At 38.2% G+C, this 23,431-nt stretch overlaps 1 protein-coding gene across 1 annotated transcript in view; it reads left to right on the top strand.

The window, feature by feature from the left end:
• csmd1b (CUB and Sushi multiple domains 1b) overlaps positions 1–19,462 on the top strand; it is a 202,792-nt gene extending 183,330 nt beyond the window's left edge. Inside the window, exons 63-71 of the mRNA XM_080301157.1 lie at positions 950–1,023; positions 1,864–1,975; positions 2,166–2,345; positions 2,843–2,905; positions 3,549–3,710; positions 5,756–5,868; positions 7,767–7,854; positions 8,279–8,405; positions 12,138–19,462. Coding sequence (XP_080157283.1) covers positions 950–1,023; positions 1,864–1,975; positions 2,166–2,345; positions 2,843–2,905; positions 3,549–3,710; positions 5,756–5,868; positions 7,767–7,854; positions 8,279–8,405; positions 12,138–12,297 — 1,079 coding nt within the window. The 3' untranslated portion in view covers positions 12,298–19,462. The remainder of the gene's footprint in view (positions 1–949; positions 1,024–1,863; positions 1,976–2,165; positions 2,346–2,842; positions 2,906–3,548; positions 3,711–5,755; positions 5,869–7,766; positions 7,855–8,278; positions 8,406–12,137) is intronic.
• The last annotated feature ends 3,969 nt before the right edge of the window (positions 19,463–23,431 follow it).

Genomic DNA, 23,431 nt, shown 5'->3' with positions numbered 1-23,431 from the left:
TGATAGTGGTGAGGCATTGAATAATCTTCTGTGTTAAGTGCCTGAAGTCTTACCAATAAGTCAAAAATCAATTTAAAAAAAGACTTTATTAGTTACACCTTGCAAGTACTGGTCTGGATCCACTTTTGCCTGCAGAACTGCCTTAATTTTTCATGGCACAGATTCAGTAAGGTGTTGGAAACATTCCTCAGAGCCATAATGACAAGATAGCATCACACAACTCCTGCCGTTCCACCACATCACAAAGGTGCTATACTAGACTGATAGTATCTTATGTCTGTGGGGATTATTTGACTACAGTTAACTCGTCGTCTTGTTCAAGAATCCAATTTTTCAGATGATCTGAGCTTCATGACGCAACATTAACCTGTTGGAAACAAGCCATCAGAAGATGGGTAAACAATAGTCACATAGTCCGTGGTGTCCATTTGGTACAAATGGGACGAATGGTACCCCCACAACATTACACCAGCTGCAGCACCTTGGTGTGGTCTTCTGCTTCTGTAGCCCTTCTGCTTCAGTGTGTTGTGCAGTCAGATATGCTCTTTTGCATACCTTAGTTGTAACAAGCAGTTATTTGAGTTAGTCTTCCTATCAGCTTGAAGTCATCTTGCCATTCTCCTCTGACCTCTGGCATCAACAAGGCATTTTGTGAACCCTACAGATGTGCAGGGATTTGTGGCACCAAACACCATGTGTCATTCAAAGTCTGATGCTCAGTTTGAAATTCAACAGGTCCATATACTGTGGGCTGATAGACATGGACATGTCTACCGGCCCACAGTAAACACACCGAGGCCCTGCACTGTGATTTACTGATTAGATATTTGCACTAACAACCAGCTAAACAAGTGTACCTAACTAAGTAACCGGTAAGTGTATGACACTGAAAAGACTGTAAAAGATATAAATATTTCTAAAAATGTTCATTGTGTAAATGTATTTGCAGACCCAGCCTTCAACAGCTGTCGTGATCCAGGAACTCCAGCTTATGGTATCCCAGTCATGGCCCAAGGCTTTCAAGTAAGAAACATTTATTAGTGCACTAAAACATATGTATAATTCATTACATATCTGGAACACTAATTTATTCAGGTAAGAACATTATAGCACCAGCTGAAGTTTTTTTCAAGTAAGAGGTATTTATTATACTGTAAGTATGGACTTTCAGATAAAAGATTGTGAATAGTAAGCACTTTATTTTACTAAAATGATGGGATTAATGTTTAACTTTGGCAGTTTTGCAGATATTTTGTTAACATGATGAAGGGCCACTACAAGTATCTGTTATATAAAAGAAAATTCAGCATAATTTGTGAACAAATGGCATCAATGTTCTACCACTTTCATGCATGCATCCTCAAATGAGATTAAGTACTGTAGGTCTGAACCAAGAATCAGAGACTTCATATGCAAGTGAAAAGTAAACACCAGGGAAAAGCTAACGCTCAAAGTTTTTAAGGTTCTTTTATCTTTGCACCAAGCTGTCTGGAGAAGAGATAAGAATGTGTTGATGGAATATATTGGCTGTCCAATCCTTAATGGAGTTTAAGCAAACATGCAAATCCTTCAATTTGTGAAGGCATAATTGGATATCATCTTCATATCATATTTCCCCTGACAACTCTATAAAGAGTAGGAGGACTACTAACACCAGTAGAACAACACAGACACAGCACGTGATGCAGGAGCAAAAATCGAAGTTTAAATGTTTGATAAACTTCATGATCACAACAAAAGTTAGAAAAATGGATGTGCTATAAGGTTTTAGCGGTACGTTCAAGATGAATGACTATTGTGATTACTATATGGAGTTTTAGAGGCTGGGGGAAGACTTTTTATCATGCTTTTTATGATAAATAGGTTGGCAGTAAGATTTCCTTCAAGTGCCGCAAAAACTACCACATCCTCGGTTCAACGACAAGAACATGCCTAGAAAACCTGACCTGGAGTGGAACTCAACCTGAGTGTATAGGTAAGGAAAAACTCCGTGCACAATCACATTTGTATCTTCGGCACATCAGTAAAAAAACCCAACTTGAGCTAATTAAAGTCAGTGTTGGTGGTTGTATTTGTAATTTAGTGGAGAAAAACTTCCTATCTTGTTTTAAACTAAAGCATGGATATGTTTATGATAACTGCTCTTTCCCCTCCCTGTCACTCAGCCCATTCATGCAGACAGCCAGAGACCCCCAGTAATGTAGATGTTCGATCTATGGACCTGCCTACCTTGGGATACACTCTGATCTACACCTGTCAAGAAGGTTTCTATCTGGCTGGGGGCTCAGAGCACAGAGCCTGTAAAAGTGATGGTAGATGGTCAGGAAAACCACCGCTCTGCAAAGGTATTCAGATTGTATCTTGAAAATGCACTGCTTGTAAAATGTGCTGATATGTTGCCTAAAATCTAGAATGGATGTCATATTCCCATATGGTTTAAGATAAATACAGCTTATCACACTAATATTATTTCCATGCTCTGGGAAATCAGCCTCAGGCGTATGAATGTTGTTGTTGTTGATATTTTTTATCACATACTCATAGCGCTATCTGTTCTCAAAGATGAGGAACTGATGGCTGTGAATGTCGTGATATACAAGTGTATAGCAACAAGACAATAATACCCAGACAGGAAATGGACTGCCAGCAGTTTTCTGTCTCTTGTCTTGAAGTAGCACATGGCAAAGCAATTAGATAATGGGTTTTTTTAACATGTGCTTTTCCTGTTTGCTCAGTCCCGTCACATACTTATATTTTCCCAAATCTACCAAATGCTCTCTCTGCATAACTTTAAATGTCAAGCAAACAGCATTTATCTCTGTGTTTTATTTTAATGTTTCAGTTGGAGTCAAAGTCAATCCCAAAGGCAGAGGAGATACAGATGTCCAAAAGAACAAGATTCGTGGTATGCAGAGTTCACTTCCACCACAAATGTACCGTGTTACCCATGTTTGTAACAGAGTTCATTAAATTGCACTTTGATAAACGAGATTGAGACAAAGTATTCCTCAAAGAGGGTATTGAGATTGCAGTGAGTGTTCATTCCACAGAGCTTTTTGATTTTATAGGATGACAGTGAAATGCTGTGAAGTACAGCTGAGATGCAGCAAATAAATCAGTGAAAACATTCAGGTGAAATACCACTTAATGCCTTATGGGTTTTAAGTAGGATTTTGTAATCAATATATGCATTTAGAAGGAGACAGTTTTGATCTTCCATGAATCCTGCAGCTGCTGTGTTTTAAAGAAGTCCTGTTTCTAAATGTAGGATTCAGACAAACTCACACTGGCCTGTTCAATTATGAAGTAACTAAAAGGTAGAAGTGCTGTGTCTTGTCTTGTCAAATATTTATGACTAATCCTAATAATAATAAATGTTTCTTCCCTGTTTGTGACCTTTAATGTTATTTAGTGTTAAACAGGGAAAGGGTGCAGATTATAGCTGACAAAAATATCCAAAAAACAGTGTGACATTAATGATATTGATAGCAACAGCAAATGCTAAACTTTAGATTTCCTCCTGTTTTGTGCCTTTGACTTCATTGCAGTTCCAGTGGATGTCTTCTCTCCGAACTCTGAGTGGAGCGGCTTCTATGAGTACCTTGGGAAGAGACAGGCCACTGCCTTTACAGTTACTGGGTTCAATGATACCAGTGGTCGAGTCAACATCACATTACTGGAAGCCAGCGGCGTGTCCATCAGATTGTCAGGTAAAACAAGAAAGGAAGCACTCAAAGCAAAATTTATTATTCACGTTCATAAATTTGCTTTGAGTGTTGTTAGAGAGGAGCTAGTGCTCTACTTTCAGACTGTGTGAAACACATTAATGCAGTTTTATACATAAAACAGAACCAAGAAACACTTGAATCAGTTTGTTGCTTCAGTTAAACAAAGGCTGATGTAAGTATTACAAGTCATAAATTATATTTGAAATATGCCGATGTGCAATAGTCTTGAGCCACCCCTTATTTCTTTTCATTTTGTTTCCAAGGAGCCCGGCCTTGTGTTTTGTTTTTTTAAATGGTCTTTCACCGGACCATTTCCAGAAGAATGTTTATTTATTTATTTATTTTAAAGTCACTTAGGACTGGCTGACAATTCATTCAAGCACAAAGGAGGCACCTTACTTAAGGGATAAACCACAGTTTTATATACACATAACAGAAACAAAAAGTCCATTTTAAATAGCATCTTTAGACACTTTGTTACTAGCAACCTGTTGCAAAAGCACATAATTTGTTCTCTTTTCTTTAGTTGAATCTGTGAAAAATAACAAAAAGTAACACAGTTCAACAGGCATAAAATAGTATTTTTGCAATAACAAAGTGATTCCCAAAGAGCTGCTGCCACAAATTTGGCAAATCTCAACATGGTGTGCAGTATGTCCTTAAAACAACAAGGAACCAGGACAAACAGAGCACAAAAGAAGGAAGTGAAGGACCAAATAATTTTGTCTACAGCAGATGAACATTATTTGAAAGTCATGTCCTTAAGGAATAGGAAAAAAAATAGAGCAAAACCCTGACACAGGACCAGAGAGATACATGCGGCCGTTCAGTGGATCAGAAATGGTTTCGTGGAAGTATGCCTGTCAAGAATCGACCATGCAGTAATGCCTGGAAAACCACTGATTGGCAAGAGCTTAATTTTTCATCATAACAGTGATCCCACTCACACTTCCAATATAGTAAACGCATACTTGCATTAAAAAATCCACAATGGAACACTGAGTCATGGATTGTCTTCCTCAAACCCCGGACCTATTGAAGCAGTGTGGGATCATCTTTGCAGAGAATGGAACAAAAGGCAGCCAACATCCAAAGAAGACCTTTGGAATGTCCTTTAAGAAACTTGGAGAACTATTCCTGGCTGTGTTGAAGAATAAAGGTGGTCATACCAAATAGTGATTATCACGCTCTTAAGTTTTTGTCTCCCTTTTTTGCCTGTTATTTCCAATTATGTTTACATTGGACCCATTTTCCCAGCAAAATATAAAGAAATACAGAGTGACAAAATCTCATCAAATATAAAAAAAAGTTTTAAAAAATTACTTGATTTTATACGATGTGAAGGTCTGAACTTTCTCATAGCACTGACTTTGTTGTCAGTGAGGTAAGATTTGCATATATTAAATGTAGTGTAAATATCACAGAAGCAGCGCTGCTATAGGTCCAAATACACAGCAGGTTATTAAAGATCTGATTTTCTTTGCACAATATTAGCAAAGCATCCTTGCTATCTATGTTAAATCTGGCACGTTCCTTTATATTGCACATTTTTCTAAACACTGTTCTGTTTAATTTTTACGAACCATAGATTTATGTGTTAAAAAAATTACTAGTTGGTAAAAAATGGAATTTAACTGTCAGCCAGTCGAGTATCTTCATCTTAGATTTCTGATGTCTCACTTAAATGGACTTGTCATATTAAACAGCAGCAGTTTTGTGTTGTGTAGTTAACCAAGTAGAGACCTGTAGCTGAAGGGTAAATGTCACTTTTTCCTTTCGTAATGTGTCATGTGCCTGGTGAAGAAAATAGAGTATGATCATTAAACAGTGTCAAAGTGTCTTCTTCTTCCTGTTTGCTTATCAACTTTTCTGTCAGTCTTTTCACTTCTCAATTTCCAGTTGCACCTTTGCCTCTGTGTCTTTCTCTTTGCATTTCTAACCGCTTTCTAACGTTCGAACCGCTAACAAAAAAAACAAGGTGCTAGCCAAGCTATTTGTATATTTAACTGTTCTCTATCTCTATCCAGGTACCTACAAGGCAGAGGAAAACCAGCTGCTATTGAAGGTCTACCAGGTGAAAGGGCCAACAGAGCACTACTACAGCAAGTTTAAGAATGACAACTGGGCCATGGATGGATATGTAAGAAAACTTCCTCTTCTTTTCCCGTATCAAGCATTTTTTGCTTCTTGTCAAAGAGGTGCGTTGTGATGTGGATATATATAATATAATAATACAGATATAAAGATTTCGTTGTTCTGAATCCACCAAGTAAGCATCAGTCATCTAGAGTCAGGTACTGGCAACACATTTCTTTTTGTGGATATTCCGTATCATAGCAACCAAAGCTGCACTCTTAAGCACTCCCAGCTGGGCATTTTAAGAGGAGTGCCTGTACCACCCATTATAGCATATTTCAGAACAAATCCTTGCATTTATAATTGTGGAAACTGACTTTGTGCAATGCTTCACAAAATTATGGTGTCACTTTACTGCTCAGTAAACAGCTGCCTGTCTGTCATACAGGCAGGAATGAATCAGTCAGTGTGGGAGTGAATTTGGACATGGCTTGTTGTCACCATGAGATGCCCAGGCATGTGTATAACTCCAGAAGTTAATATCCTCAACACGATATTGTTCCAGCATGTAACTCTCCACAGGATCACAAATCTGGAGCTGAGTTATTCAATAATTATTCCGCATTTTCTCCATGTATCCCAAATTTCTTTTTGACACGTAACGTTGTATACATTAGTTTCCAACTGCTTTGGTTAAGAAAACCAGACAAATGATGAAAAAAAAAGCCCACTTTTTCATTATGTGATGCAAATGTGAAGAAATATGCAACCTCAAAATTGATATTCAAAGCTGGGACTTTTTTGGTCTACATATTGTATCGCTGAGAAATTTGACAGACAGCTGGTCATGTTTGACATGTTGACAGAGAGGAGAAGTGAAAAACTGAGTAACTGTGTGTAGGAACTGTAAAAGATTGTTGTAGACACACATGAAGGAAAGAAGTGTCAGAAAGAATGAAGGAAGGAATGATGGACGCACAGACAGACAGCTAATCTGGATGCAAATGAAAGAAAGTGATGACGTGGCTCGGTGAGATTCCGATTCCCGAAAAAGACAATCTTACAGTCAGAAGATGAAATTTTGATTGTTGCTCTCGGAATAAAGCAGTCCTCAAATTCTGAACTAGATGAACAGTGGAGCAAAGGGGGTTGATAGAGAGCGGAATATGGAGCACAGTGTAGAGGACGTGGTATTCATCCATCAACCCATTTTCAGGTTGCAGGAGGGCTTCGGCCTGTCTCACCTGTCAAAGAAGCACCCGGGACAGGTGCCACTCCATCACAGGGCTAACAAAGACACACACTCTCACATTCACACCTACAGCAAATTTAGAATTGCCAGTTAACCTACCGGCAACACTTCGGACTGAGGAAGGAAGCTGGAGTACATGGAGGAACTCTATGAATAAACAGGCTTCAGTTCAATTCAGTTTTGTCATGCCATTGTATTATAAGGTAAAAGACTTGCAGTAATAGAGAGAAAATCCCAAGAACCAAACAGCTCACTTTATGCTAGCAGCTGGCGAGAGTGGGAAGGAAAAACTCCCTTTGAACAGGAAGAAAGGGAGGGACAGCCATCTGCAGCAACCACTTTTTTTCAGGACATTGTGCTTATGTAACAAAATTGCATGAAGGGTTTACATCTAAATAAATGTGTTCAAGTCACCATTTTGGCAAGATTTATAGAGAAGAATTTTCACCACCAGATTCAAACCCATAAATTTCTTGCTGTGAGAAGATAGTGTTAAATACCGAACCATTATACTGTCAAGGGTAGTACATCAAAAGTATACCCAACATGAAACCGTTTATTGAATTTATTACATTAATGCAATTTATAAAAACAACACTTTAAATAATTGATCATGCAAATTGTGGCTGCATGCAGTATACTGTATATTACATTAACAGTATACTTCACAGTACTGTAAGTTCCTATTAAATTGTACTTCTGTTTTTCAGGTTACTGCTGAATCGGACCAGAAGACGTTTGTCTACCAGGGCCATATACACAGTAAAGATTTTGGCAAGTTCTATCTGACAAGACAAGGTGGGCATTTTTGTAATGTCACCATCAGTATTAACATTATGGAAGCACTAAAAGATTTAATATTAATGAGGTCTTTTTATCAGTTAAATCTGCTACTACTACTACTACTGCACATTTATACTATATATATATATATATATATATATATATATATATATATATGTTCTTCCTCTACACAATTTTTTTTGCACATGTCGAGGAGCGTGTCAGGCTACATTTCACTGTGTGTTATACTTGTATAACTATGCATGTGACAAATAAAGAACCTTGAACCTTGAAATCATATAAAATAAATGTCGCTTAAGCCTAAATGGACATAGGAGAGAAACTAACAATGCAGAAAGCTTCTTTTAACCATGCACAAGGAGGTGTTTGTGTGCAGGGGTTTATGCATGTGTTGGTTTATCTGTGTCTTTGTCCCTAGACCCTGTAACCATGCCGATGGACCCATCAAACCCTTACACAAACAGCAGCTCTGTGGCAGCAGCCATCTTAGTTCCTTTCTTTGCCCTTATCCTCTCCGGATTTGCCTTCTACCTCTACAAGCACAGGTAAGCTATATCATCAACATCAGTCCTTCAAGGAAAAACAGACGAGCAGCAGAGTAGAATACAAAGCAGGTGTTCTGGCTTTTCTTCAATCTCCATACTTCTCATTCTAAATGGGCTGACACCAAAACTTAACCATGCATCTTTTGAGACTCACAAAGTACAACCAGTCCTAAAAAGATTAATTATACATTTTTGAAAGCAATCCGTTTATGCGTTCTTTGTCCCTAATTGAGTTGAGAAGGTGGCAGTTTGATACATTTTAGCACAGACAGGTTTACAGACATTTGAAAAATGTAATTATAGCTTTTAAACTCTAAGCCCACGTGGGTTAAATCTGATTGACCTCAGATATTAATTATTGTTCCTAGAAAGTTCACAGCAGGCTTACAGTGATTTAAGATGCCAGATAATTCAGGACTATACTGAGGGTAAAATGTCATCTCGATGTTTTCTGTTTAAGACTTGTGTGAGGTTTTACAGTTTGAGGACATTGCCGTAGTCAGTCAAAGTTTTACAAAGTCATCTTTTGCAGCTAGACTATGGACGCTAACACACATTAATCTGTTGGCTTGTCATTTATGGTAGCTCTGTGCTACAGCTTTTAGTATGCAATGAGCCTTGTAGAGTCTATTTAGACCTATTTTAGCTTGCACAATAGTTGCATGTATTTTGCTATGCTTTAGTTAACATTGGGTGAAGGCTCGTATGCCAACGGATGTGCACAGGGTCATGCAGATTTGCACAGACAAACAGCACATTTTGCATAATATGCACTCATTAGTCTTCTAGCCTAGTGACTCTATCATTGCATCATATTTGTTATACAACCTGATTGCCAGTTAGAAATGTGCAATGCTGGTTGATGTATATTAAAGCTGATGGTTGTATGCAGGACATTGTCTGCTGACACAGATGACAATGAGAGACCAAAAGATACCTGGGGGCCTGGCGGCAGGTAAGACTGGCACCTGTCATCCATCTGGTTCAAACAACAACCAGACCTCCGCCCGCCGCCACATCCTCCGTCAAACTTCTCATCTATTATTTTTAGTTTTCAGACTTTTCTTTGTGCTGTTTAGTAAGGCTGCATGGTTACCCCAAAATGTTGCTCTGAAGTGAGGGAAATAAATTGAAAACGAAATCAATTAGAACCAAAATAAGTTTCACTTCAGAAGTTATTGGAATAACAGGACTCTCCTTATTCACTATAGGTGATTTTGGGGGAGCCTTTATTTTCTCCCTTCCAAAGAAACAAAGAAATGTTTTTTTTTTAAATAGTGCAGCCCTACTTTGTTAAAACAGCAGTCATTTAAAGTTTGTAAAAAAGGGCATTTTATTTTGTCTTTGATCTCATTGTCATCCTTCTGTCAGCATCATGTCATCAAGAAGAAGTGCAGTATATGACCTGATAGAAATGGGTCGATCAAAGCACGTGAAATGTTTGCTTTTTAAAATTGCTTGTCTTTTATTACCTATAATGGAAAAAAAATCCTCACTAAAACAGTAGCAGGATGGAAAAGTTAGCGTGGCGAGCCTATCATCATGCCTAGCCGACATAATGGCAAGCCAACAGAAGATAATGTACAGTACAGAGAATGTATGGTAGTAGCTTATACTACTAGCTTATGCACTAAAACTAAGGTGTGAGTGGGTGACACTAGAGTTTTCTTGCTCTGGCCCATATGTCTGCACAGTATCTATAATACTGTCAAAGCAATTATGGTTGCCATTTTTCATTCTACCAATAAAATTAAACTATTGCACCTACAGCCATGACCAGTGCAGCGATTTAAGCTACTGCCACGCAGGGAGGTCTGCAGTGTGTGTTACTGTGTGCAGTTTTGTAAAGTAATGGGTTGAGCATGTAGGGTAGGCTTAGTGGTTCCCCAGGGTTGGATTTCTACCCGTGCGCACACACACGTACATACACTCTTAATGAGGTCAGAGTCAAACAGCGTTTTTGCTGCAGTGCTCCTCCCTGCTAATAGTTCCACAGGGTCTGGGAGTAAGTGATTACATCTAACTGGATTATAGGACCTGATTATCCAAAAATTTAATCGGCGACAAACAGTCAAATTAGAGGGAGGTTGTCATATAGTATATCCGTTTGAACCCCTGCAGTAACTTTCTTTTAAAAAAAAAAAATCAAGCAGGCTGAGTAATAATAAATTTGCATATTTTTGAACCGGTGCTATTGGATGATGGCAGTTTGCATGCTGATATGCTCATAAAAGAGCAGTGGATGGGCACTGGGCGGCCAAACTACTCAAACCAGAGTGTTATGGTACATGCTCTCATTCCTGCTGTAAATTTTCACTGCAATTTGTAGATTTTTACAAGAAAATTCCTATTACAAAGTTTGCTCCTTTAACCTTAAGGGTAAAGTTTCAGACCAACATGCATAACAAGCCAGCTGACATGACAGAGAGAAGTCATTTCTTTTTTCTTTTAAATTTCATTTTACAGCTATATTTGGCAAAAATAAATATGGTAAATAAAAAGTTAATTCTTAACCATTACACTTAGATGACTTTCTCTTAAGTAGTGAAACTCGGCCATTCTGCTGTCCATTAATTGTTTTCTTTTTGGGGTTTTTTGAAGTTAAAATCCTCAATAGGGCATAAAACTGAATTAATACAGCAATAGTCTTTTTTTTTAACAGCTAACTTTTCGCTCCCAAGAAAAGCTAAGCGTTCTCACCTTGACTTCAGAGAAGAGCTGCTACTTTGCACAAAGTGTTTCTTTCAAAATTCAAATATAAAATGCATTCAGAAACATACCACAGACACTTAAATAGCGCGCAAGTCCGTGAAAGGAGCATGGTGGATCTTTGTCCGATCCTTGGCTGGTCCCCTGCTGGTATGTGGCCATAATGAGATCCCCTGCGAGCAATGTAGTCAGTGCAGCCACAAGTGGTAACGCCCTTAAGTAGTATGTAGGGAAAAAAAATTATATCTCATGTTTCCACCAGGGGGAGCAGCCATAATGGAACATAATTTATTTACTTCCTGCTATATTCATGCATTTTAAATTCGCTCAGGGCTTCTATGTACCTTTCTGTAAAACATCAATGTATATATTTGTTTTCAACAAATATAAGAGTTTGTTCAGGTTGAGCCAGAAGACAAACAGTGACAGAGTTGTTGCTGATGAATGTTTCTGAACATAAATGCTAAAAATGTGTTTTTTTAATAGAATTGCAAATATTTGTATATAAAAACTAAAATCTAAGCTTAAATGTGAGATAAATATTAACGAGTGCTTTCAGAGAATATTTTAAATGTGTGTTCAAAAGGGCAAGTGACAGAGAGCACTCCCATTGTGTACCAGTTTGTGTACAGTATGAAATCCAGCACAAGCAGAGCCACCTGATTCTCTAGCATTTTTGGCTCTGGTTCAATTCAGTACTACTACTACTGAGTGTAGTGTATCAGTCACTAAACCTTGAGGCTCAATAACTGATGGCTGGTTTGATTGTTTTTTGTTCTAAATGTTGGACAGTCTGTGTGCAAAAACGTTTTCTTAGGTAAAGTTTCACAGGCCTGTGTAAATTCTTCCTGGATTGAAAATATGACTGTTGTGCTGTTTTACTGCATAGTTTACTTTCCCATTTGTGTTTCAGTTCCCGTCCACTTTCGGTTGTAGTGTATTTTTTGTTCCTGACCATTTAATAAAGTTTAAAAAAGTAGCTCTGTGTAACTCATGCAATGGCATTTTTCTTTTCTCTTTTAGGACACGTCCAAAGGTCCAGTTCAATGGCTATGTTGGCCATGAGAGCTCCAATGGTCAGGCATCATTTGAAAATCCAATGTATGACACCAACATGAAACCCACTGAGGCTAAGGCAGTTCGATTTGATACCACACTCAATACCGTCTGCACTGTGGTATAGTCCAGCTATCATGCCACTGCCCATACAGTGGTTCAGTCCAGCATCCATTGCTGTAGTCTGCAGTGTGGTTTAACCAAACAAAAACAAAAGGACTAACTTAGGATTTGGACTCGTCACCATGAGCAGTCGCTGTGTAGCACGCTGGTCCTCGTACAGCATCATCTGCACAGTGATGCAGCTCTACTCCACTTCCTACCTGAACAAGGATAATACCCCCCTGTAGTCTGAAAGAGGAAAAAGGGAGAAATCAGTTGGAACCTATAAGCATGGGAGGAGACAATGACGTCATCAAGTAACACAATGTCTGTCGTTCAGGAGATCCAATGCTATAATTCAGACATTAGGGAAAAACACAGATTTAGGATACAATTAATTAAATTCCCTGAAAGAACATGTTTGTCCAGTTTTGGCTGACGTGCTTTTTCGCAACCTTCTTATAGAAAGAGTTTTATATGGCCAGTGTCATATGGGCCTCTGAAATCCCCTCTACAATTAAACTTGTTCATGCTGATCTAGCCCGGTGCCCCTTACGAACTCCCCTGCTGCAGGCCAGGAATGGGTTTGACTCATTTGAGGTTCAGACCTCAGGGGAAACTCATCCACCCTCCAGACATTAGATGGTTCATATATGTAGATATACCTCTTTCTGGATTTCCTTTATATGGGACTTGACAGGACTATACCCTGAGATGTAATGACACTTTAACAGAGTCTATTCAAAAAATAACAGTGATTGCACAGACTGCTGTAAGACCGACAAAACATACTGACATAATAACACTCTCATTCAGTCCTGGACACTGGAATGAAATTAGTGTTAATTGTGATGGACGAGTGCTAATCAAGCCAGGGTCAAGTAGAAGCTGCAGTGAAGTTTTGACGATGTTTTAGCCTATTTGGAGATCTGAACGAGTTGGGTTCAATATAGCAGGACAATCACAGAGTTAGTAAAGTTTAGTTGTCAGTTAATTATGGGTTTCTGTAATTGTCTTTACCTTATTTCGCCTTTTCTAATAATGTCTACAAACAGTAGATAGCAACTTATTAGGCTAAAACATACCAAATCAGGCTTGTTCAAACAAAGTTCAGTATCAGAACCTGTGGACTTATTTTAGATGTCAATTGAACATTTTCAAATATGATTATATAAAGGTACAAAATACATGCAGTCAACTTAATACAATATTCCACAGTAGCATTAGGCAAGCTGAGATAAACCAGAAAACCAGACATTTGAGTTGCCCGGTTGGTGTACGCAGTGGACTGGTTTCCAGAGGCCTGTCTAATACAATCAAGGAGTCAGACAACTGATTCTCGTTCTTAAACTAGCCAGGATTCTGTGCTTGGTGGCTGAACAAGTGGAAGCCTGGAGGCAATAAGCTGTCAGGATCGTCGACTGCTGCAATCAGCTGTAGCCAAATCCAGGAAATGAATTGTCTTCTCATAGCTCTGATCGGGACTATCAGTCAGGAAATGACTGATTTTATATACTCTCCAGCCACAAAATCAGAAATAGATGAACTGATTGACAGATTCTTTGACTGACAGACGCAAACAAAAGGACAGATAGACACCTCTGTCAGTCGTGCTGGAAGGAGGACATGTTGCTGTGGAAGCAGAGGCAAATAGCCTCTTATTGTCTCTTCTGGCATTTTTCTTCAGTGAAGATATTGATGAACAGACTCGTATGTTCAAAACCCCAGTGGCCCCATGGGACTTCCCAAACCACTGCTGCCGGGGACCCCAAAATATAAACTTTATATAAACCGCACAAATTTTGCACTAGTGTGTTTTTCTGACTGGGTTATGAAAAAAAATGAATAATTTTTGGGTCTGAAATGGGTTTGGAAAATGAGTAATTAAAAAATAGCATTTTATTCAAAAACTTCTATCTTTAAAAAGATGACAAAAATGATTAAATACAGGGTTACAGAGTGTTTGTATATACACATTTATATTTCACACTCCCTGTAAGCAGAAGGTGTGACCACATGCTATACTGTTGTTTATTTTGTTGCCATGACAACACGCTAGCCAACCAGAAAGTTGAGAATAGTTTACCTGTAGACCTCCAAGCAGGAAAGGAAATGTTGTCCTGCCATTTAGAAACGTTGCTGTTTCTGAAAGCTCATACTGAAAATTGTTAGTAATATCTAACACTTTAAATACAATCTTTCAAAACGATTTTATAATGTGCAGTTTGGTCCCAGTGAAACATTGGTGCCACGTTACTGATATGGAATGCACATGGCCCAAGACCAGAAGGCTCTGTAGCAGGAGAGCATCACCGGTAGTCATTTTACCAATAATCAGTGATATTGGGGAGGCGTTTGTGCAGAACTCAAAGGAGACCAGAAGGCAATACCCACCCCAGTCACTGCCTCTTTATCCTGCTGCCATCTGGCCAGTGATACAGAAGTATTCAGTGCTACATCACCAGACTTTGAAGCAGTTTTTGTACGTGAACTTTGTGTTGCTCGAATATTTACAGTGTTAGATATATAGTATATCGAATTCAGAGGATTCTACTGCTACAGTTGTAGCCGTTGATTGTGTGAGCTTTCAGGAATAACAAGTGACTGTTTCTGTAACGCTCTTTAAAAACGCTCTTTCGACACACATTGTCATGCATTGTTTCGACACATCAAATATCTGATGCACATTATCTTGTTTGAACACACCTTTTTAAAGAGCGCACAACCTATTTGCGTTGAGAATTGGTAATTTACCACAGAGGACAAAAAGATACAGCATGAAGACAACATGCACAATTATTGTTGTCGATAGTTATCGTCCCCTGAGCCCCTCCATTGTTTGAGAAATACCTCGTGTGCAGAGAGTTAGTTACGTCCTGCTTATCAATGCTGGAACCTCACTGCAACAAATATACAAGCTTAGTGAGTGCGACCCCAGTCGGCTTAATTTCCTGCTATTTTAAATCAAAACGCTGTTCTAGCATCAATCGGTTTTCAGGATTCAAAAAAGGTCCGATAGTTTCAAGTCGCTTACCAAGCTTGTTATTTCTCGCAGTGTCCTCTCAAAATATTTTTATTTTTCGAAAGATGCTGCACTTGGTTTAAATCACAGATGTTAACTGCTTTTATCGTCTGTCGTTGTCTTTAGGTCTGTTTCCTGTTCCACACTCCATGCACAACATTGAGTCATTGTTTTTATACGTCAAGAATTTGCTTTAACCTTACGCAATTTTTTTTTTAATTGTCCAAAATTTCATTTTATTCATGTTTCCCATGTCCATGGTATGTATGTGTTCATCTACACCTATTCATTCATTCACACAGTATGAAATGGTGAGTAGATAATGATAATAATACCCTAAAAACCATGTTATAGTGAGTCTGGCAAAGGTTAATTTAACTCAAATGTGTAGATTTTCACTATAAGCTAAATACAGGGATTTAAAAAAGCGTTCAGCATGAGGAGGTTGTCACAGCCACCTGTTATGAGATAAGGAAGAATAAATTAACAGCAAATGGGGAGGAAGGGGGGGTGTTTAGATTTTCAGCTCCAGTAATTGAATGTGTCTGTACACACAACCCTAAATGCTGGAAAAGTGAGCTGGAACAATAATCATTATGTATGGAGGAATTATACCTCATTGTCAGCCTGTCATTTATAGCTTCGGTATCAGGGTCATGGTCAGACAGCCAAAAATAGCACCAATGCGATGCAGACAAAATACACAGACGAGTGTAGTGGCTAAAGTAATAGCAATAACCACAAGTCAGAAGATGCATATCTAAAGTCTCTTCACAGGAATAAACAAGACTTCTGTAAACAAAAATAGAGCATCTGTTCACACCTCGTGAGCCTCCACTCTCTTTTTTTACTGTTAGAGTGCACCCCGTGACTCTGTTTTAATTGATTTAATTAATTCAGTTGAGAGTTCCTATGGAGTCAAGAGTGCATAATAGAGCCTGAGAATTAGCAGCTCCAAGGTTTCCACCGGCATAATAAAAGGTCTCGTTTTTAACAATTAATGGCAGAGATTTGATCTCCTTGTGTGCCCGAAAGAGAAAATTCAGACTCTGCGTTGTCTCTATTCTGGTGTTTTGGTCACAGCGGAACCTTACTGTCCCCACAGAAGTTCAGCCAAACGCAAACTGCACATATCAAAACTGCAGCAGGATTCTCAAGTTATAATGTTTCTGGGGCCTCACATGCGTGTCTGACCTCTGCTGACCCTTCAAGGTTTCTCCAACAGTCAGCTTCATAGTTACATATGCCATCATCAGCTGTTTCTTTCAGTAAGTGTTTTCACTCCTTGCATTCATACACTGAGAGTAAGCGTATATTCACACAAAGATAAATTTACATTAACAATGTCACAGTAGTGGTGCAGACAGTGTTGAAGTACTATTTTACAGCCAAGCACAATAAATATTTTATAAATAGCCTGTATTTGTATAGCGCTTTTCTAGTCCCTAAGGACCCCAAAGCGCTTTACACAACCTGTCATCTACCCATTCATTCACACACTGGTGATGGCAAGCTACATTGTAGCCACAGCCACCCTGGGGTGCACTGACAGAGGCGAGGCTGCCGGCACTGGCGCCACCGGGCCCTCTGACCACCACCAGTAGGCAACGGGTGAAGTGTCTTGCCCAAGGACACAATGACCGAGACTGTCCAAGCTGGGGCTCGAACCGGCAACCTTCCAATTACAAGGCGAACTCCCAACTCTTGAGCCACGATCGCCCCTTATAAAAGCATCTATTTCAATAAAAAGTCCTCAACATTGTGGTAAAAATAGGTTCTGTAGAAAGTGAAGAAGAGAGATCTGGAGATAAAAAGACACCTCCCATGATTCTCTTTAAAAAAAATAACTCATAATCTTAACCACATTATTGGTTAAGAGCATACATGACAACAATGCTTATCTACATGGTAATATTTATAAGCCATGTGCAGTGATTTACTGTATCAGAAACTGATAGAGCCAAACCTTACAACAATCCTTGTCTGGTATAGCTAAGACTAATTTTCTCCCCAGTGCCCTGCCAAAGGAAGGCACTGGGGAGAAAAGCAGCCTTAGCTGTGCACATGGCAGCTTACAGTGACTTTAAAAACGGATTAACAGCAGTGCTACTATTCTCTATCACTCAACCTTTTTAAAATGAGCAAAACGAAATTCAGCTGAACGTGACAGAGAAGTGCCACAAGATGCCTTGAAAATCTGGACGATGTCCTCTTCACTTGAGGCCTTTTTTTTTTCTTTTTTTTAGCAGAATTAGTCAGGACGTTTTAAAGTTTGTCCTTAATTTGGCAGCAGTCTTCGCTGTTTAAAGCAGCGACAGCTGGCCGCAAGATTTAAGAAAGGAACTACAGACTACATTTTAAAATGCCAAGGTTATTTTTACTTCTTCAGTTAGGACTTCTCGCAGCTTGGGGAGAGGTTTGATTTGTCCGTCACTTTTTCTAGATCGGTATTGTCGGCAGTCCTTGATGAAACAAGGGACTCAAAGCCACAATGAGCTTTGGGAGGAGGGAAAAAAATCACTGCTGGAAATTCATTGCCAGATGGAAATCTGACCTTGTTGTGTATCTCTTTTCTCAAACAATATTAGTCTTACTTACACACATATAGTCTAAATATCTGGCTTGTTTTTGTTTCACTTTTTATGCTAATCAAACTAAATATTAAGTATAGTTTATATTTGTTTTGCATCTTTTTCTCAACAGTTTGGTGAGGACAAACTTCTCATGCTGTGTGCTGATGTTAGAGCTAAAATCTACTACCTGCTCTGGATTGAATATTACATTATTTCCACTATTTAACCAAAAGGATAATTATGGCATTGCCAGCTCATGGCTGTGTGAGCCTCACATATGCTATCTTTACACATTACACAAAAAAGATGCATTCTCAGCAACACATATTAACATAAAGCATTGCTGTTGCTCATAAATACTGAAATAAAGAGTTTATTTTTTCTTCTCCCGAAAGGCAGGAATAAGCCGAGAATCGGCAGGTCCTTAACAGGAAGTTGCATTCATTGTAAATGTTTTTATTTTATGCCTCATAATATCTACATTTTCATCTCTGTCGTCTCACCATCATCATGTGCTGCTGAACTTGAAGTAGGTGCAAAAGAAAAAAAAACATTTTTGTACAGAAATCTATTTTTTATGAAGAATTTGTAAAAAAAGAAAAGAAGAAACAAATTATTAAACATGCTGTACTTTTTATGATTAATGAAGTAGGTACAAAAAAATCTTGTTCATTACAGTCAATGTTTTTACTGTTACACACCATGTAAAAAAAATCTATGGTTCAAACTGACTTTAAAAGATGAAAAATATAAAAATGTCAGATCTCGTTTGTCCATCATGGCTGCTTTTACACAGGAACAGAAACCCGGTGTTGATTGTACTTGTGCTGAAGGGACACGTATGATGAGAGTCACACCTTCAGACAATGTTACTGACTGTGTAAAACACTTTTGCAGCTTATGTCGTTCTTCTGAACATTAAAGCTTTGAAAGCATTCACAGAGATATGGTACACGATGCAGTGACACATTCAATAGTTTTGTATGGCTTCTTATGTGGCAGCTGTCCTAAAAATTGGTGACTCTTCTCATTAAAATATTGTTTACACTTTTAAAAAAATGGATCTCAGACACATGAACACACTAAATAAACACCAGATGTTACGTGTCATAATATTATTAAGGGTAGGTACCGGTGGTTTGAAATGAAGCTTCGTAAAAGACAGTGTTCTTGTGTAACAGCAGCCCTGTGCGACTGTGTGGGATGACATTCACAGGCACAAAAAGATTCTGGATTTTGGACTTGACCCCTTTACAGACTAAAATCTGACCTCATTTCTGTCTAAATGAGAAGAGATTTGGTACTGCTTGGTTAAACACTGGTTTTAGAGTGGAACGTGAACATGTTGCAAATTTAGGCGCTAGCTTCATTATCAAATTGACAACAGTTTTTGGAGGTTCCTGGAATATACATGTACCTTAAAAATGGAATTTTCTATCCTCCTTGGAGATCATGAAGGAGAAACACAATGGGATGTTATGAAGGTTTAAATAACAGTAAGTGAATGCAGCCTCACAACCTGCTAAAGAGACATACAGTTTATCTATCAGCTATTTTGATGACATTATTTGAGAATAAAGTTTTGATACAATAACTCACGTTGTGCTTCAGTGTTTTCTTGAACCTCTGCATGAAGTCTGGATGCAGTTTCCTGCTGCTGCGCCAGCTTTCCAGCACAGTACATGTTAAGGTGTGTTTTCTTGATGGATACGTAGACAAATGTACGGAGACGTTAGCTCGTCGCACTGGACTAATTGCTTCTTGAAAAATTTGAAAGCATTCAGCAAATTTTGTACACGTTATTCGAGCGGGACTCAACAGATTGTTGCCAGGTGCATCATGTCTGCTTTAACTATAGCAAAAAAATATGTGCCTAGAATTTGATTAGACTGCTCTTATGGCAAATTGCTCTGATTGGACATAGTTTTAAAAAGGCACATTCCTGTGTATTGTTTCATGTCAAGACTAAAACCAAGCTACCAAGTCCAAGTAACTCTCTGTAGACCTGTGAAATAAAATTGCAGTGAGACACAGACCCAGGCTGGGGTATAAAACAATTTCTCAAGCTTGGAGTGTTCCCAGGAGTACAGTGGCCTCAATAATGGTCTAATGGAAGGAGTTTGAAATCTGAGCAAAAAAGGCTTCAACTGGGGACATGACCAAGAACCCTTTGGTCAGTCTGAACCCCCTGCAGTGACAGGGTTGATGACTATCTTGGTAGTACCACATCTAATGCAGATTTCCTCTAATAATAATCATATTGCTATAGCAAATTTTAAACCATACAGACGAGAGTGTTTTACGGTTGTGTGAAAAAAACATTAGAGAAGTGTACATATAAAAATATGAAGCACTACAGTCAAAAATAAAGGGTGAAAGTTTATAGCTAATCTTAAAAAATGATTTTTCAGCAGTAATTAAAAGAAAAAAAAAACACTGATTGGCTGAGGAAGGCTGTTCTAATGGTCAGGTGCTACAACCACAAAGGACCGGTTGCCTTTGGTTTTAAAATAAGATTGTGGAGCGGTTGAAAGATTCCGATCAGATGATTGAAGAGGCCGACTGCTTAAAAAAAGTCTCAACAAGAGCCTTTTTTTAGTGAAATTTGAATTCACTGGAAGCCAGTGAAGTATAGCAAAAAATCTGATGTTTAAGTGCTGAGTAGTTTGTTCTTTTTTGTTTCGTTTTGGGAGTGGGGGACCTGTCCTGTCGTGCAGTGTAGCAATTTTAACAAATGGAGCATTATGGCATTTGCTGTAATTGTCTACTTGAGTCACCTAGTCATATTTTATTAGAGCCTTAATATTTTTTATTTTGGATTATTACAACCATAGCAGATAAGACTGAGGGATGGAAAGGGGGGAAAAGTCTGTGCTAGTGATCGCTTGCGACACAGAAATGTCAGCATAACACAGTGGGCCCAAAACTCCGTCCGCTTCAGGTCCCAAAGTCAAACGAAAACTGCAGCATCACTGAGAGTTAAAAACTTTCTAAATTATTTCATCTTTAATAAAAATGATCTGCGTTGCTGCTTTACCATGTGTAACAATTAAGTTTAACATCCAGGCATACATGAAAACAGAATTTATTAAATTAAACAGAGTTAGAAGTTAGCAGAAAGTTAGCAGATATTTAGCTCGCTGTTTTCGCTAGTTACCTAAACATGCTATGTCATGTTCTGACTGAGAGATTTCTGGAAAAAAAATAAAATGTACAGCTCTGCTATGATTTCCAACATGAATGTAGAGAGAAAACTACACAATAGTGACGTTTGTAGGATTACTGAAGTTGGGCTAGATGGTATATAATGCTGTGCTAGTGATCGCTAGCGACACCGCTATGTTAGCATACCAAAGCATAACACAGTAAACCTGGAGAATGAACGCTAATCTTTTTCCACTTGATAAAAGTTCCCAATGGTTTGTTTTTTTTGGTTTTTTTTGGACGGATGGATGGATCGGAATCGGATCAATCGGATGGAAAATTGCTGTAAACGGACCAAACTTCAGTAGGGGAGAACAACTGAGATAATCCAGCCACAATATGAGGTTAATCATTAATGTAAGATAAGATAACCTTTATTACTCTCACACGTGGGAAATTTGTTACAGCAGAAAGTTGGACAGTGCAAAGTTACATAGCAAAAATTAGAAAAACACTGGAATAACATATACTGTTGTTCCAGTGTTAGAGCACCTACCAGATAATTCAACAGTATGTTTAATTGTACGGAAGTGGAGGAAGCAAGAGGAATGAGTTGAGTAAAGTTTGACTTATCTGACTGTTTTGTTTTGTTTAATGCACTTTATAATGCAGTGCGCCTCATGTATGAACACAGACCCGTTTGTCGACAGTGCGCGTTAAGGCCCACTATAACTGTGGGCCTTATGGTCCCATAAATACGGTAGTAAAAGTTTCAAATTACTGGGTGATAGTAAATGTTTGATTTTCGCATCCTTTCTTAGATGAAAAACAGTGAGATTGTTGAAATGTGAGATTGAAGTTCAAATACTGATCAGATACTTGGCAAATGATTTGATATTGCTAGAGAAGGTATCAGGGCTGATCACAAGAACTTCAGTAGAGTAAAGCTGGTGTAAAGCCACAATATAACAGCAGACAAAAGCCTGCCTGGAGTTTGACAATTTAATGAATTTAATGGACTCTTCAAGGACAAAAGAAAAGGAAAGAATATCAGTCCTGAAGAGGCACCATAAAACCCAAACAATACCAGAGTGGCTTTGGAACAAGTCTCCGACTGTCTTTCAGTGCCGCAGGCAAAACCCAAACTTAAAATCCACAGAAAGTCTATGCAAAGACCTGGAATTTGGAGTTGCTTCTTGATCGCCCGTAAGTGTGCAGATCCCATTGAGGCTGAAAACTGTAAATGCAAAAGGGGCCTCTGCGATAATAAATTATTGTCTCAATGATTATATATTGTATAAGATTTCCTTTCCTTCCATCTTTCCTTGTTTTCAAATATATTTGTGAAAATATATTATTATCACTATTACTTTTTTTTTTTGGGGGGGGGGGGTGTTCCTTAACCTAAAGTCAGAAGGTAATGTTTTATTTTGTGCAAACAAGTCAATATTTTGTTTTTTATTATTATTTATTTTATTATTATTATTGGTATCTATCAGTTAGTTATTATTATAGTCAGAATCCTGTGCAAATATGTCATTTTATTAAAGGTAATCTGAGTACGGATTTATAGTCAATGATAATCCATTAGAGAGTTTGTTTGCACTAGGAAAGTGTGTGTAAAGTGTGCAAATGTCAGTAACAGGTTATTAACTCCAGGGGCTGGAGTGGATTATCTTACTTATCTTGAGTGTTAGTTACTGATAAAGTTTGTTTCTGTCCCAGACTGTTTCTATGGCTACAGGTAGGTTAGAAACCTCTATGAAAGTGAATACATAATATACAAGTAATGAGGTTAATTCACTGACGGATGTGAAACTTGAGAAGAGAGCACAAGCACTCAGAAGCAACACGTGGATGGTTGAAACCACAGGGCGGGGCCATCAGTTGAAACAGCGAAAACTTTATTTAGAAAGCACATTGCAAAATGAAGCACCAAGCTGGTTTATTCAGGACTGATTAAAGAGTAGAATAAGAATAGAAATGAAAAAATAAAAACAAATAAGATACAATAAACAAAACAATCAAAAATAGCATATAATTAAGTGCATTTAAAAATATTACAAAGAAGACCAGATGGAGTAGGTAAATTCAAACTGTTGCTAATAAAATAATTCAAATAATGAATTCTTGCTTATTTACATGTTCATCCTCATTAAATAGTCAGAGTGTATCACACTTTTGTTGTGTGGGCAAGTACTGTTAAAAACCATAGAAAGGTGCTTTACATCCAATTGGTGATTAGACATTTTCCAGAGATGCTATAAATACCATATATTAATTTGTATTTAGTGCAAGAAATGCATAAAATGCCACCCATTGCAGGAGGACTGGAGCCTATCTTGGGTGTTATTAAGCTAATGGTGGGGTGCAACCATAGAAAACAACCAGTCAATCTAACTGCCAAAGCAGAATAATCG

The sequence above is a fragment of the Astatotilapia calliptera genome, chromosome 1, assembly GCF_964374335.1.
Source record: "Astatotilapia calliptera chromosome 1, fAstCal68.1, whole genome shotgun sequence".
Taxonomy (NCBI): Eukaryota; Metazoa; Chordata; class Actinopteri; order Cichliformes; family Cichlidae; genus Astatotilapia; species Astatotilapia calliptera.
The sequence above is the reverse complement of the archived record's forward strand: the minus strand, read 5'-3'. Positions and strand labels throughout refer to the sequence as shown.